This window comes from Merops nubicus, unplaced genomic scaffold (genome assembly GCF_000691845.1).
Source record: "Merops nubicus isolate BGI_N331 unplaced genomic scaffold, ASM69184v1 scaffold893, whole genome shotgun sequence".
Classification (NCBI taxonomy): domain Eukaryota; kingdom Metazoa; phylum Chordata; class Aves; order Coraciiformes; family Meropidae; genus Merops; species Merops nubicus.
The window spans coordinates 18,377-33,433 of record NW_008600718.1 but is presented as its reverse complement, the minus strand read 5'-3'; the positions used below and the strand labels follow the sequence as shown (position 1 = coordinate 33,433).

At 42.6% G+C, this 15,057-nt stretch overlaps 1 protein-coding gene across 1 annotated transcript in view; it reads left to right on the top strand.

Annotated features, from left to right (window-relative positions):
- Nucleotides 1–3,861: 3,861 nt before the first annotated feature.
- The window catches only part of LOC103770489 (plexin-B2-like), a gene marked incomplete at its 3' end in the record, with an annotated part of 28,609 nt that continues 17,413 nt past the window's right edge, over nt 3,862–15,057 (top strand). Inside the window, exons 1-4 of the mRNA XM_008937749.1 lie at nt 3,862–4,959; nt 6,667–6,849; nt 9,546–9,668; nt 13,606–13,706. Of these exons, the coding sequence (XP_008935997.1) occupies nt 3,862–4,959; nt 6,667–6,849; nt 9,546–9,668; nt 13,606–13,706 (1,505 nt within the window). The remainder of the gene's footprint in view (nt 4,960–6,666; nt 6,850–9,545; nt 9,669–13,605; nt 13,707–15,057) is intronic.

The window sequence follows — 15,057 nt, the reverse complement described above, 5'->3', positions numbered from 1 at the left end:
TTTAGTTCTCAGTTATTCCAGTTTCAGGCAAAATTTGGTATTCTTTCACTTCAGCTAAAATAAAAGTAAGAAATTAAGTAACATATAGCTAAAGTTATATCAAAGGCTAAAGAACAGTTACTGAGGATGGCTGAAAAACTGAAGGTTCCCCTATACAGGTAGAGCAGAGGATTGTGGAGTCAAGGAGAAAAACAGCAGCCGCACTCATGTCAACATGTTCCTACTGCTAATTCGTAAAGGTATTTATAGGAGTGTGAAGTCAGTTTGAAACTCATTTTGTGCTTTTAGATTATTGTTGTATATTAGGAGTGTATTTTGAGATGGGGGAAGATCTAGGAAAGGCAATGATGAAAAAGGGAGGGATCCAAAGTGGAAATGGCTTTGCACTTCAGGTGATCTCGACGGGAGAGCGATAAAGCTGATTCTGATGGTGTCATTGGGGCTGGGCAGCAAGAGGCAGGATGGAGACAAGACTTTCTTAGAGAGAGAGGGAAAACCAATGTAGTCAACTGCTCTATTTGGCTTCTTTTATCCTGAGTCTGCCAGGGGCTTAAAACAAAGTGCAAACTGAGGTCAGAAGATGTATGTCAGCTCTCAGGACCAGGGCATGACTTTAAGTAAGCCACAGAGGCCCACATGTAGTTAAAGTATGTGATTAAGCCTTTGGAAATACATTTGCCATGCTGAACATCTCAGATTCCATGCTCCAGCCTGAACTTCTTACTCATTTTCTTGTGTGTTTCCATGGCTTATTCATTTAAAACAGGTTTTTTCACAGCAGGAACTGTTCCTTGATACATTTCCATAGCACCTAACTCAGTAGGGCATCTGTGTTAATTGCAGCCCTGTCCTTCTTACCACATCAGCTGGTCAGTGCAGGATTCCTCCAGCTGCTACTTCCTGATGAAGTTAAGATCAGGTGAGAATGAGCTGTAGTTCTAGTGCATCTGATTTCAGTCTGTTTGCTTTTTTCTTTCCTTAAGCCGGGCATTTGCAAAGTGCATGGGAATTTAGTTCTGGATATTTTCCATAGCATATTTAATTTTTGTTTAATGTTTGTTTTGAAGGGGGGGGGAGGATATGAGCTAATAGGTGTGGAGAATGAAGAACTGTTACCTTGCATGGAGATCTGAGCTAATCTGATGGTGCTTGGCATGGGAGTAAATGCCACGAAAAAAGAATTAATCAGATTTAATGGAAAATGCATGTAGTTCTGAATAATACAAGTCAAAAATCTGATAAGTAAAAAAGGCAAAAAATAGTAGGGAGGACGCTTTACCCATTTTTGTACAAAGAGATTAATTACTCCTCTAAGAATCTAGTTTAGAGGTGCAAAATTTACTTTTCCTTGAATTGTGGCTCTGGCATGGTCCAGCAGGGCTTTGTTCTGCCCGTGAGATGAAGGCAGGTGTGTTGCAAGTGCAGCCTCTGTGTCCTGGGTGCCACAAATGGACAAAATTATTTTTTAATTCTCTGAAATAAATAGACATGAAGGTGAACTAAGCACAGAAATTAACATACAATAAGTTACTTTCCATTCATTTGAGGCATATTTTGTAAGTAGAGCTATTTATGGCTTTTTTTGACTGAGAGCAGAGATTGTAATAATCTAACAATAATTACCTTGTGGGAAAAACAGGAACAAATTAATCTGAATTCTTTGGTGTTTGATCCTTATGCAACAGATAGCAGAATGATAAAACTGTTATGAAACAACATTGCAGTAGTATGTCAAGCTGTTTTTTTTATTTCACTGCAGATAACTGTAGGGGAAAATATTTGAAGCTAGTTGACATGCATTATGATACACCATTTAGTCACGGAGATGTAAGCTAGGATCAAAGCTTGTTTAGAAAATTGAGGTCCTTGGGTACGAGAAGAAAAGGGGTTTCTGGCATAAAAATAATATCAGAATTCTTCTGGGTTCCTGAGACTGAGTCTAAGGTTGTTGTTGCAGGGTCCAGCCCTCCATTGTGTTGCAAGGCATGTGCTGAAGTCTGTATGTCTGAAGAATGGGTTATAATTCTTAGCCTTTTCTTGGTCCCTGTCATATGAGGTCAACCTATCATTAGAAAGTTAGACTTGTGCTGTCGGTAAGGTACTTAGACCTCATTTTATAGTTAGCTACTCAGTTTGGTACATGGAAAGAGCTTTAGCAAAACAAGATCAAAGTTAGACTTTTATTTTGTCTTTGTTACTACCCTGAATTACATTTAGTAGGGTTTTGGCTTTTCAGATGTTAGAGTCACTCTGCTTTTAGAAAAGCTGCTCTCTCCATTGCCCACTTGTTTTCTCTGTAGAGGAGCAAAATGCAGTCAATACTGGGGGGCAGGAGTTGTCTTTCTGCAATCCTGGCAATGCTGGGGTGGTTTGGAGAGATCGCAGATGGCTTGTGCTCAGAAGAGTCCTTCCCTCCCTGCTCAAAATTTTGCAGTCCTGTTGTGGACATTCAACCTTAGTTATCTAGGATAAATGATTCAGGCAATTCTCTTTCACATTGCACCGTAGTCGATTGCTGCTTCCAAAATCCAAGTTAGAGCTGACACGGGAGCGTGGCTCCTGTATTATTATTATTCTTTCATTTTTTCAATTTCTCATTTTGGCATTCTCTGCTATTTTCCTCCTCCTACAAGGCTTTTGCCTGTTAGGTTTACTTTGTTAAGCATTTCTCTTTTCGTTTCTGGGTGTTTTTTTCTTTCCTTTCTATTCATAGCTCTAGATATTTTCAGATTTAACTTGAGATTCCCTGTAGGTTTACATGTTCTTTGTTCACCAGACTATGGAGTAACATGGCTAACTTTCAAAATCAAAATATTGTGGAACATGCTGATTTTGCAGTACTTCCCCCAAACAGTATTCGTCTTTTCCCCCTAACACTGGTGTGTCCAAGCATGCCACCTTCTGTTTTCTGCTCTCAGAACTCAACACTTGCAGAAAACATTGGCAAAATGTTCTGTGCTTAGGAAGCCAGTTGGGACTTCCCTTCTCGTGTAACTCTTCAGGTTAAAATTGGACTCCTTCTTAGAAGTTTCAGAAGGTCTTTTTCTAATTTCAAACAGCCAGGTGATCTGTTTGGGAAGTAAAAATTCTGAGGGAAAGAAAAAGAAAAAGGGCCCAACCCAATAACAGAATCTTAATTTCATAAAACTCTAAGTGATGTTCTTAAGGCAGATCTGAAACTGTTAAGCTGCAGTGCTCTAGTGAATTGAGGTGTTGGACTGTAATGCGTACCAGCAGCCAAAGGCAACGTGACATATTAAGGGCATTGCTGTCTTTCAGCTTTACATTGAAGAAGGATGAGTGTAACACCTTCTTGAAGAGCCTCAGCAGCCAGATCCAGACTTAACTGTAGTCAGTGGAAGGTTTTTTTCCTTTCTTGGGAAAGCCCTGCACCACCAGGTGTCTTAAACGCTGTTGTGTAAGTTCTCCCCCCTTATGAAGGAGGAGCCACCCAAAAAACTGGGATCCTCCAGCTCAGTTTTAAAACCTCAGTGGTAAATAATTCACATGGTATGAAGCTGTCGGGAGAAGGACTACTACTTCTTGGCATTCTGTGTTGTTTAAAATTGCCCGTTCTCGTTGTGCTTTATCACAGGATTGATTATCTAATTGGTTATAGGACAATCACTTAAACATATGAACTTGTTTAATCCTTCCCCAACATATTAAATTGCTAGGCAATTAACAGGATATGAGGCTTTCCATAATCTTCATGATGCCTACATATGCATAAGGATTAGTGTCTTTGTGTCTGAGATCATGAAAGAAAGAAAGAAACCTTCACGTTGCTGAATTTTGTGTAGTTTTATTTTTCAAGCTGTTTCATGTTCTTTTCTTTCCTTTTCTAGGTATTACATAGAAATGGCTTTATGGATCTGGAAACTGAGCATCTGGAGCTGTTTTTGCATCACCTTATCCAGAAATGAGGAACTGAAATATTTTCAGAGTGCTACAGAGCTGAATCATCTAACAGTGGATAATGACACTGGGATAATCTATTTGGGAGTGGTAAATGCTCTGTATCAGCTTACAGAAAACCTGGATGTAATAAGGTCTGTAGAAACAGGTCCAAGAAAGGACAACAAAAAGTGCACACCTCCCATTGATGAAAATCAGTGTAAAGAGGCAGTAATGACTGACAATTACAACAAATTATTGTTGCTGAACAAGGTGGATAAAACAATTGTGGTGTGTGGAAGCCTTTTTAAGGGAATCTGTGCCATCAGAGATCTAAAAGACATTAACAATGTGAAGCATTACGTAGACAGTAGCGGAGAAAAGTCCTTTGTAGCAAGCAACGATGAGAATGTATCAACTGTGGGACTGATCACTTCCTTGAATAACGACCGAGTGCTGTTTGTTGGGAAAGGGAACGGACCAAACGATAACGGGATAATAATCAGCACTCGGCAGCTCTACGAAAGGGATGGGAAAGACATTTTTGAAATGTATACAGACTCGGCAGCTGTTAAGTCAGCCTATCACTCATCGAGCACACAGCAATTTGTGGCTGTCTTTGAGGATAAAAATTACGTTTATTTTATTTTTAATCAGCAAGAGAAACAGCCCGTCAATAACCGCACGCTGATCGCGCGGCTGTGCAAAGACGACGCCCACTATTATTCCTACTTCGAGATGGACTTGGGCTGCAAAGATGACGATGGTGCCTATGACCACTGTCACTCTGCTTACGTCACTACCCCAGGAGAAGAGCTGGCTGAGAGCATGGCTCAGCAGAGACAAACTACAGATGCTCTCTCAGATGACAAAGTTCTCCTCGCACTCTTCAGCAAAGTAAACAAAGACAGCGGCTCTCTCAGATCTGCCATGTGTGTGTTTTCCTTGCGGCACATCAATGAGAAGATGGAAAAAAACCGAAACGATTGCTACACGAAAAAGAATACCAGCTCATTTTACAAACTTTTTGCAGCAGAAAACCCGTGTGCATCACATGGACTGGTAATATCAGTATCAGTTTTAGAATCTGTGTTAGAATGAGTGGAAAATATACAAGTGCATGTTTTGGGGTGGCTCTGAGCCAAACTATAGTGAGATCAGATGACTGAAAACTCAATAGCTGGATTCACTACAGAAATGGAATGTGGCTGGGGGGGGTTGCTGCTCAACAGGTCAGGCAAGAAATGGCAAAGAAAGTAATAATTTTGAGTCTTAGAAAACATCTGATGTCTTCTGAAAGATGAATATTGGTTTCATAAATGCATTTCTTTTAAAGGGTTCCCTCTGGTATGGAAATAACTGAGTCGAATGCGGTGATCTGTTACGCCCCTGATCAGCTTCCAGATGATCACTATAGACAATTCTGGTCTCAGCCAACCTATTTATAATGTTTTTAAATGGTATTAAGAATCTTGTAGGTGAAATCTGGAGTTCTGTGTGGCTTCTCACTTGGATTTGAATTGTCAGATAACTGGAAATGTGCATGTTTCTTACATTCATATGGTGTTCCTATTTTGCTGTGGCTCAAAATACTTCCATGGCATGGTGGCTATCTTCTTTTTATGGCTTGTCATTACCTTGGCTATAAGGTTTTTGGAGGCCACTGTTAAGCCTCTCCAGATACTGGTCTTCCATTCATGACTATGTCTCTGAGAGGCAGTTTTCAGCACCTCTGTTGACTTTCTGAAGTTTTTGCCCAAGCCACCCTGTTTCCAAGCCTTATTTGTGCAGACCATTTGTTACAGCAGCCAACCCTAAACTGGGTTGAGGCATTGAATCATCTTAAAAGTAACTTAGTCAGCTTTTAGGAGGATATTTTAATTGCCCAGCCTGAGCAAGATGCACACTTGCAGAAGCAGCTGTTTGAGCACAGCTTGAGAAGTAGTGTGCTACAAACAAGGGGTAGGAGTGAACAGCTGAAGACATGAGGCACGAGAATATGCCTTATGTTGATATTGAACAATAATTCTTCACCTCATGAAACCACAGCCCTTCCCCACACAGCAGCTCACTAGCACTGATAAGAAGCCAAAAGAGCACTCTTTGCTTCCAAACACTGGTGTTACTCACTGCAATGCCCCCAACACGGGTTGAATGTCAAACAGAAATCCTTAATATTACAAGTGGAGTGGCCATGGCTTCCAGAGAAAAAGGAGGTGTGGATTTCAGAGCAGAAAGACAGTCTTGTTACCAAATATAGCAGGAAAGGCAAGGTGTGAATGAACTTCCTTCTGGTGGCACTCCCTGCAGCTCAGGATTAAAGCGTAGTTAAGAGAGAATGCGTTGAAGTTCACAAAACAGTTGCCAGTAGGTTGCTTTTCTATGGATAACAGCAAACTGAGGAACAGAACAGCATAAAAAAGTCTTCAGCACAAAACTAGTCAACCCAATCTGCATGACATGTTCATTTTAATTAAACAGAGTAGTTACTTTTTAAACTGTGTTGCCTCAGTGAAATAGGAACAAAAAAATGTCTCTCTCCGTGTCTCCTGGAAAATGAAAGCATTGAAGCAGTTTGCAATTAGCAGGCTGTTTTCTGATTGCTGCCCGTTGGCTGGGGGAAAATGGTCAGACAATCCATTTCTCTCTTTCTACTCTTCTATGTCTGAGGGGTATTATACTGTCTGGTAATAAGGTTGCACTTCATTCTTAGCTAGGAATTAGTGATCTGAATGTTTAACATGGCTCTGTATTGCTATTCCTTATTAGAATGCAAGCAAAAATTTCCCCTGTGGCTCTGAACACTTGCCGTACCTTTTGGGAAGTAAGAATGGTGTTGTGGAGAAGCCGGTGCTGCAAAAAGAAGGGATGAATCTCACAGCTGTCACTGTGGCTGTGGAGAATGGGCACACCGTGGCCTTCCTGGGCACGTCGGACGGCAAAATTCTTAAGGTAACCAACTGGACTGAAAAGACTGGAAGGTGTCTGAAAGGTCACAGACTGTAGTGACAGCATACCTCGACTCTAAAAGTAAATGGGATTTATAAGATCACATACCAGGAGGAAATTCTTTTGGAACATGGTATTTTTCATTTCAAAGAAAAACCGCATTATTTCTGATGTACCTCAGCTATCCAAGACACAGATTGAATTAGCATCGCCTGAATGACACTTTTCCCAAGGGATTAGATACCTACTGAGAGCTCTGTATAAACAGCCTTAGGTAATCTAACAGCTGCTCTTGCCTTATCTCTATTCAAGCCCAAACTAACTTAAGAGCGACTTTTCGTTTTGCAATTATTCTGGCCATTTAGTGAATAGAGATGGCAAGACAAAGCCCAGGCTGGAGCTCTGCTAAATTCTGACTGCGTGGTGTGGGGCTCAAGGTTTCACGCGTTTGTGGTGTTAAAGTGTCAAGACTGCAATGCCAGACACCTTCTTTTGCTTGAAGGGGAGTGGTGGCCTTGTGCCACTACGCAGTTTGAAATCTGAAGCTGAAATTGTTGGTTACCACAAGGGGAGACAACAAATTTGAACACCCTTCAATTGCAAAGGCTCTGTGTTGAGAATTTTAATTTTACAGCACTAAAATGAATGACTGTTTACTAAAAAAGGATACAAATATTAGCTGTGGTGAGCAGTGAGCAATTTATTTTCATGAATTTTATGCTTTGCTTGCTGCTTTTGATGCCATGTACTTCACACTGAAATGTTTTTTCTCATGTGAATTTGTAAAGTTGAGTAAACACAGGATTTTCATTACTTATAGAACCATGGAATCATTTAGGTTGGAAAAGACCTTTAAGATCATCAAGTCCAACCGTAAGCCTAACACTGCCAAGTCCACCACTAAACCATGTCCCTGAGCACCACATCTGGGTATCTTTTAAATTCCTCCAGGGATGGTGACTCCACTGCTTCCCTGGGCAGCCTGCTCCAATGCCTGACAACCCTTTTGGTGAAGAAATTTTTCCTAATATCTAACCTAAACCTCCCCTGGTGTAACTTGAGGCCATTTCCTTTCACCCTATCACTTGCTCCTTGGGAAAAGAGACCAACCCTCAACTCACTACAACCTCCTTTCAGGTGGTTGTAGAGAGTGATGAGGTCTCTCCTGAGCCTCCTTTTCTTCAGGCTGAATAGCCCCAGCTCCCTCATCTGGCCCTCATAAGACTTGTGCTCTAGACTCTTTACCAGCTTCATTGCCCTTCTTTGGACATGCTCCAGCACCTTAATGTCCTTCGTATAGTAAGGGGCCCAAAACTGAAAACAGTATTCAAGGTGTGGCATTATCAGTGTTTAGTACAGAGGAACAATCACTTCCCTGGTCCTGCTGTCCATACTATTGCTGATACAAGCCAGGGTGTTATTTGCCTTCTTGGCCACCTGGTCACACTGACGGCTCATATTCAGCTGGGTGTTGACCAACATCCCCAGTTCCTTTTCTGCCAGGCAGCTCTCCAGCCACTCTTCCTCAAGCCTGTAGCATTGCCTGGGGTTGCTGTGACTCAGCTTCAGGACTTGGCATTTGGCCTTGTTGAACCTCATACCTTTAGTCTTGGCCCATCAATCCAGCCTGTCCAAGTCTCTCTGTAAAGCCTTTCTATCCTCAGGCAGAACATCACTCCTGCCCAACTTGGTGTCGTTTGCAAACTTACTGAGAGTGCCCTTGATCCCCTCGTCCAGATCATTGATAAAGATATTAAAGAGAATTGGCACCAATACAAAGCCCTGGGTAGGAGCACCACTTGTGACTGGCCACCAACTGGATTTAACTCCATTCACCACCACGTTTTGGGCCTGGCCACCCAGCCATTTTTTTACCCAGTGAAGAGTATGCCCATCCAAGCCAGGCAGACAGTTTCTTCAGGAGAATGTTGTGGGCAACGGTGTCAAAAGCTTTACTAAAGTCTAGGTAAATGACATCCACAGCCTTTCCCTCATCCATTAAGTGGGTCACCTTGTCATAGAAGGATATCAGGCTTGTCAGGCAGCACTTGCCTTTCATAAACCTATGCTGTCTGAGCCTGATGACCTGGTTGTCCTACACGTGCCATGAAATGGCACTTGAGATGATGTGCTCCATAACCTTCCCTGTCACCAAGGTCAGGCTGACAGGCCTATAGTTCCATGCATCCTCCTTCTGGCCCTTCTTATAGATGGGCATCACACTTGCTAGCCTCCAGTCCACTGGGACCTCACTGGTTAGCCAAGACAGCTGACGAATGATGGAAAGTGGCTTGTGAGCACTTCTGACAGCCCCCTCATTACCCTTGGGTGGAACTCATCCAACCCCATAGACTTGTGTGTTTTAAGAGGTATAGCAGGTGGCTAACCATTTCTGCTTGGATTGGGGGGGCTTCATTCTGGTCCCAGTCCCTGTCTTCCAGCTCGGGGGGCTGGCCACTCAAGAAAATAACTGGTGTTACTATTAAGGAAGTCATTTGGTATCTCAGCTTTTCCTCATCCTTTGTCACTGTGTTTCCCCTTGCCTCTAATAAAGGATGGAGATTCCCATTAGCCTTCCTTTGCTTGCTGATATATTTATAGAAGCATTTTTATTGTCTTTTACAGCAGTAGCCAGATATAATGATAATAACTGGGGGAAAAAAGCAACATTAATCATCTTTGTTTGTTCCATGATACAGGTGTTCCTGTCATCCACTGCAACTGAGTACAGCTCTCTTACTATTGAACTGAACAAACCCATAAAGAGTGACCTAGTCCTCGACCAAACCCAGGAAAATCTGTATGTGATGACCACAGACAAGGTAATGTGTCCTGCTTGTATTAAGGACCAGGTCCATTTTCACTTTCTGTGCAGCTTTACCTGAGATTTCTGCATTTCTCAGTTTTTCCTGGAAGTTGTCCCATTAGGTGGGGCTCCCACTGCTCTGTGTGCATAAAGACCTTTCTCAGGTCTGAGCTGATGGGCTTGATTGTTGTGACTAGGAGCACTGTTACATCCTTGATGATTAGCAAATGGGAATGGGAGGCGAGTTCACCTCTGAAGGTGTCTTTTGGGGTCTGTGAGAAGGATGAAGTTGAGGTGTTTGGTGCCAGCATGTCACAGGGTCAGGCAGCCCTGACCAAGACAGGTCAGACTTTGCTGTGAAAGGCACAGGAAGCCTCTACTAGGTTCCCCTTCTCTGTGCTGGCAGGTGAGACACAGCAGAGGTTTGTAAAGAAAGGAAGGAAAAATGCAAGTAGGAGACCAGAGGGATGCCAGATTCCTCCTTCACCCCCAGTTGTAACGCTTTTCTGACACTGATCTCTGTGGTGGCTGGAGTTTTTTTTGCATGGTGCAGCAGCGCTGCAGGACAGGGCGGGTGACAGGCTGTGACCATCTACAGCACTGACAGTGACACGGAAAGGGACGCAGGAAACACTCCGGCCGAGTAACACAGGGGGATGACCATCTACAGCACTGACAGTGACATGGAAGCAGGAAACACTCCGGCTGAGTAACACAGGGGCAAGGGGACTGTGAAAGGAGAGTATTTGGGGAAAACTGTGAGAAGAATGTTCTTTACCTGTTACACAGAAGGACTAATATAAATTCCTCCTGCAGCAATGTTATATTCTAGCTGAAGGTTTTCAAGAGAGAAGCCACATTGGAAAAAAAATACCAGATATGTGACTGAAAAAGCATTTCATAATGTGACAGTGTATGAGAGAGGGTTTTTTGGGTTTTTTTTTGGTTTGGTTTGGTTTGGTTTTTTCATTAGTTGATACTTCTAATTTGGCTTCTGTTCAGATTTGGAACAGAACTCCAAACATGGTTCACAAAAACTTGGGTGGCCTGTTACCCTATTTGACAAGCTGACATGTTGCTTAAAAGCCCTGCAGTCCCCATCAGGCTACAGTGTGAGCTGCTGAGCACTATAAGTGTCCTTATTGCTCTCTACAACTACCTAAAAGGAGGTTGTAGTGAGGCTGGTATTGGTCTGTTCTCCCAAATTACTGATGATAGGGAAAAGGTTTTGATTTCCAGGGGAGGTTTCAATTGGATATTAGGAAGAATTTCTTCACTGAGAGAGTGGTCAGGCACTGGAACAGGCTAACCCGGGAGGGAGTGGAATCATCATCCCTGGAGGTGTTCAAAAAATGAGTAGATGTAGCACTTGAGGCTATGGTCTAGGGGTTAGGGAAATGTTCGGAGGAAGGTTGGACTTGATCCTGGAAGCCCTTTCCAACCATAGTGATTCTATGATTCTAAGGGATAGCAGCAACCTTGAAGGAAGACAAATTCTCTAGTGGCAGTCTGCTTGAACTGGTAGAATTTAGGAAGGCTATAGACAAATTTTTCAGAGAAAATTTGAAAAAAAAAAAAAATGCCATCTCGACAAAATGCTGAGGTTTAGAAAGCAGCAGATTTCTGCCAAGGAGAGGATTTCAGTTTAATCTTCTCCAAGAAGCTTTCATAGATGCTACATTTCTGAATAATGTGAATAATAGTTTTCTTTTACAAAACCTGTCCAGCTTAAGTATGAATAACTAAAGTTGGGAGCTCTGTAATGGTATTACATTACTGTCATCTCCAGGAGTTAATTAAAAGGAGCAGTCCCACCCACTTTAGAAGCAGACAGACAGGAGGAGAATGGAGGCCTTCAGAGCTGGGAGAAATGAAACGATGTAAGCAAGGGAAGAAGAATAAATGCTGAAACGTGTGCTTCTGGGTGAAGACAGCTGGGAGTTGTGGGAATAGAGATATCAGAACCCTGCCCTGGGAGTTAATATGGTTTAGAGTTCTTTAAAATAAGGTAAACAATGAAGGGCAGGCTGGCTGCGTTGGGAGGCGTGCGTACTGCTAAGCTACCTGGCAGATGCAGCCTGCCTCAGCTCTTGGAAATGAATTGCCTGGGCTCTGTGAACATCTGAGCAAAGTGAAGGTGATGATGTGGTGGGTGATAACTTGAAGCAGCCTTTAAAAAGAAATCAGATTGAGAGGAACACAGGGAAGAATGATACAGAGGTTAAGAGCCAGAGAGAGAGATATAAGCTCTTGCTTTCCTGTTTCACTTCTCCCCCTTCCTCCTCTCAGCTTCTGCTGCTGTGTCAATAGCAGTGGGTGACTTGGAGCCAATGCCTTCAAAAGGCAGGTCCCTCCTTCCTGCTTTGCTCCCAGACCGTGGGCAGAGACCAGGAGAAACCCCTTGCAGCTTCTTGGGGGACTTGGAAAGGAGCATACCACCCCTGACATGCTTGTGCTGGTTTCTTGCAAGTGAACATCACTGGTAGGATCCTAAATTGCTCATGCTACACACCGTACTGGGATGAAAGTAGAAGTCTGAAAGTAGAGGTCACTAGCTTGTTTGCTTGGTTTAGCTTTTACCACTCTCTTTAATTAAGAGTGGCAATTAGAAAATCTCTGAAATTGGTTTCTCTGCATCTTAAAGCCGGCTGTAAACAGAGTCACTTTTTTTCTTTAAATACATTAAGATTACATGAAACTTGCAGAGTCAACAATCTCTAGGCCTTGTTACTGCCTGCCAGAATTATGAAATAAATACTTTGTCATAGAAAAGCCATTCACTGGATATTAAATTGCACTCTGGGTACCAGTTAGTGAAACTGGGTGCCAGTAACTTAGCTCTGGTTAGGTAAGAATCTGTGGAAGAAGAGAGTGCTGAAAAGGTAAACTTCTGTATTAATAAATGCAAGATACCCAGTATTGACAGTTTCCTTAACTGAGTTGGACTGAGCTCCAAATGTGAAAGAAAAGGCCAAAGTCAGACTTCCAGAATAGCTTGTTTTAAATGAGATGGTAAGGTAGAAAAAAAGAAGCTTATATCTCAGAGTTACTGTTGCTGGACTTTTTGTACTCTTTAAAAGTAGAACACAATAGGAAGACACAGGTCCCGTTCTCCTCTTAAATCACTTCAGCAGCATAACTGAAAAGGAGGGTTATGCCCTGGCTCCTTTTTCTGTGCACTGAAAAGAAGACAAAATTGTTTATTCTCAGCCCCAAAGGAAATCAAAACCCGAAGCTGTGTATTTACTGGGGGACTGAGACACGGGAACTGATGCTGCTCTTTTTCCAGCTGCTTCCTGTCACAATTGTTTCCATTTTCTTCTGTGAAGGTATTGCGTGGTGGAAGGTTATGTGTGGAGACGTGCAGTAGCCCAAAGCTCTCAAACACTTGCAGATTTTCTGAAATGCCTTCTGGCTAAAAGCACCACCAATGGTTGCATTTCCAAATGATTTCATCTCTGCGCTAGTGATACGGAGAGGAAGAGGCTCTGTTTAAAAAATGATCTAGCCAGTGCCAAGTTAGATACTTTGAAAGTATCTATCCTGCAGTAGCTGTTTCTGCAGTTCAGAGTTGCTGATACAGTTCTGTCCTTTGATGGCTGCTGTAATGCAGATTTCCAGAAGTAACATAACTGGAAGAATTGAAAAGCCCAATTTTGTTAGGCTTGCTCATGGTTCTTGATTGTAACAATGTTACTTTGAAGAGAGATTAGAGAATACTGGAAGGAAAACAAGCAGGAAAAGGGTGTGAATTGGACTTCTTGGAGGGAATAACCAGACTCTGGTTTTGTATGTATTTTCTTAAAATCAAACCGAGCTCTGATCATAGTGATCCGGGGCCAGGTCTTCTCCTGCCACAGGCAATAGCACTGCACAGCCCTGTCCACAGGCGTCTCCGTCTCCCTGTGCCTCCTTCAGATCCGTCACAGTTTGCCTTCCTTCTGGCTCTGCAGGTGCACCGGCTGCCTGTGCAGGACTGCCACCAGTACTCAGACTGTGAGAAGTGTGCTCAGGCGAGGGACCCGTACTGCGGCTGGTGCGTGAGGGAGGGCAGGTGAGTGCTGCCGGCGCTTGCTCGGGTGCAGGCGGTGGAATAGCTCAAATTTTGGCATGTGCTGTGCCTTCCTGCTCAGCATAGCCACCCCGGCTTTGTGCTCGGCCTTACCTCCTGGTAGTGATTTCATTTTACCACGCAGACATTGATATCTGTCTTCTGTGCACAGAAGTAAGTCCCTACTGACTTCTGCAGGTTTGATTAGTCTGGGAAAATATATACTTTTCTGCTGGTACTGAAAATAAGTATACATCTTCTAACAGCAGGTTTTATCACTTTCTGAGCTGTACGGTCTCCCAGAAATTAAAAAGAGTGCTTCCTATTTAAAATTCTAAACTAAAAGCATATATTTTAAGTAGAGCAGAAAGTGTATACAAGAACATGAAAGAAAAAAAGGTCCACGTCTGAAATAAAGCGTGTAGCTCAAGTGCTGGTTTTATGTAAATGTCACCTATCAGGACATGTAGCAACACCGAACCCTCACCTAACTGTAGGAGAGCAGAAAGTGTCATTTGGCTGACTATCTGCAGAGGTTAACTGAATTAATATTCAAACACATGTAAACTAGGACATCACTTAACAGCTCTTGAACGTCTCTTCTGTACACTCTGGTTTGATTGGAGTGGCAAGAGGGAAGAGCAGAGCGGTCCTGCAGCTCTCTTCTTGACTACTAAGTTAATTAACCCCTTGGCATGAGCGGCTGGGAATTCATGATTCTAAGAACTTGCTGTTGGAACAAAGGGGCTATTTAATTATAGTATGCAGATGAATTTCAGGCTTCTAGCTTCTTGTCTGAACATGTGAACTATCACATTAGGTCACCTGATGTGTAGCATTATATGGAGCACTGCAGAGAAACTTCAGCAGTGCATGCAGGTTTATGTAATATACTGTAACTCTTCCAGCCTGGGCTCTGGTTGCTGTGGATGAAACCTGGGGATATGGAATATACACCTCCAACTCCTCATGGCCTGCTGGGAGTTGAAGGCCATGTCATATATCATACAAAAGGCAATTTTCCCTAGATTTCCCTTCAGGTTTCTGATATGACCATTGACCTCAGTATCTCAAAATATTAATGGTCTCCGAGAACAGGCAGATATGATTTTTTGCATTTGCTAGTATTTATTTCCAATGGGGAGAAAAAAAGTGTTTTATTTCTATTATTTTTCCCGTCTGCAGTAAGTTTTGTCTCACGACCATGCACAGCACTTAGTAGTGTATTTAGGGATGTGTTGTATGAACGTTCACTCTGTATGTAAATGGTATCTTTAAGGGTAGGCTTGACAGAACTGTGCAGCAACTGCACTGTGTTAAAGCCCCTGAGAAATTTATTAATAGTCTTCAGCTG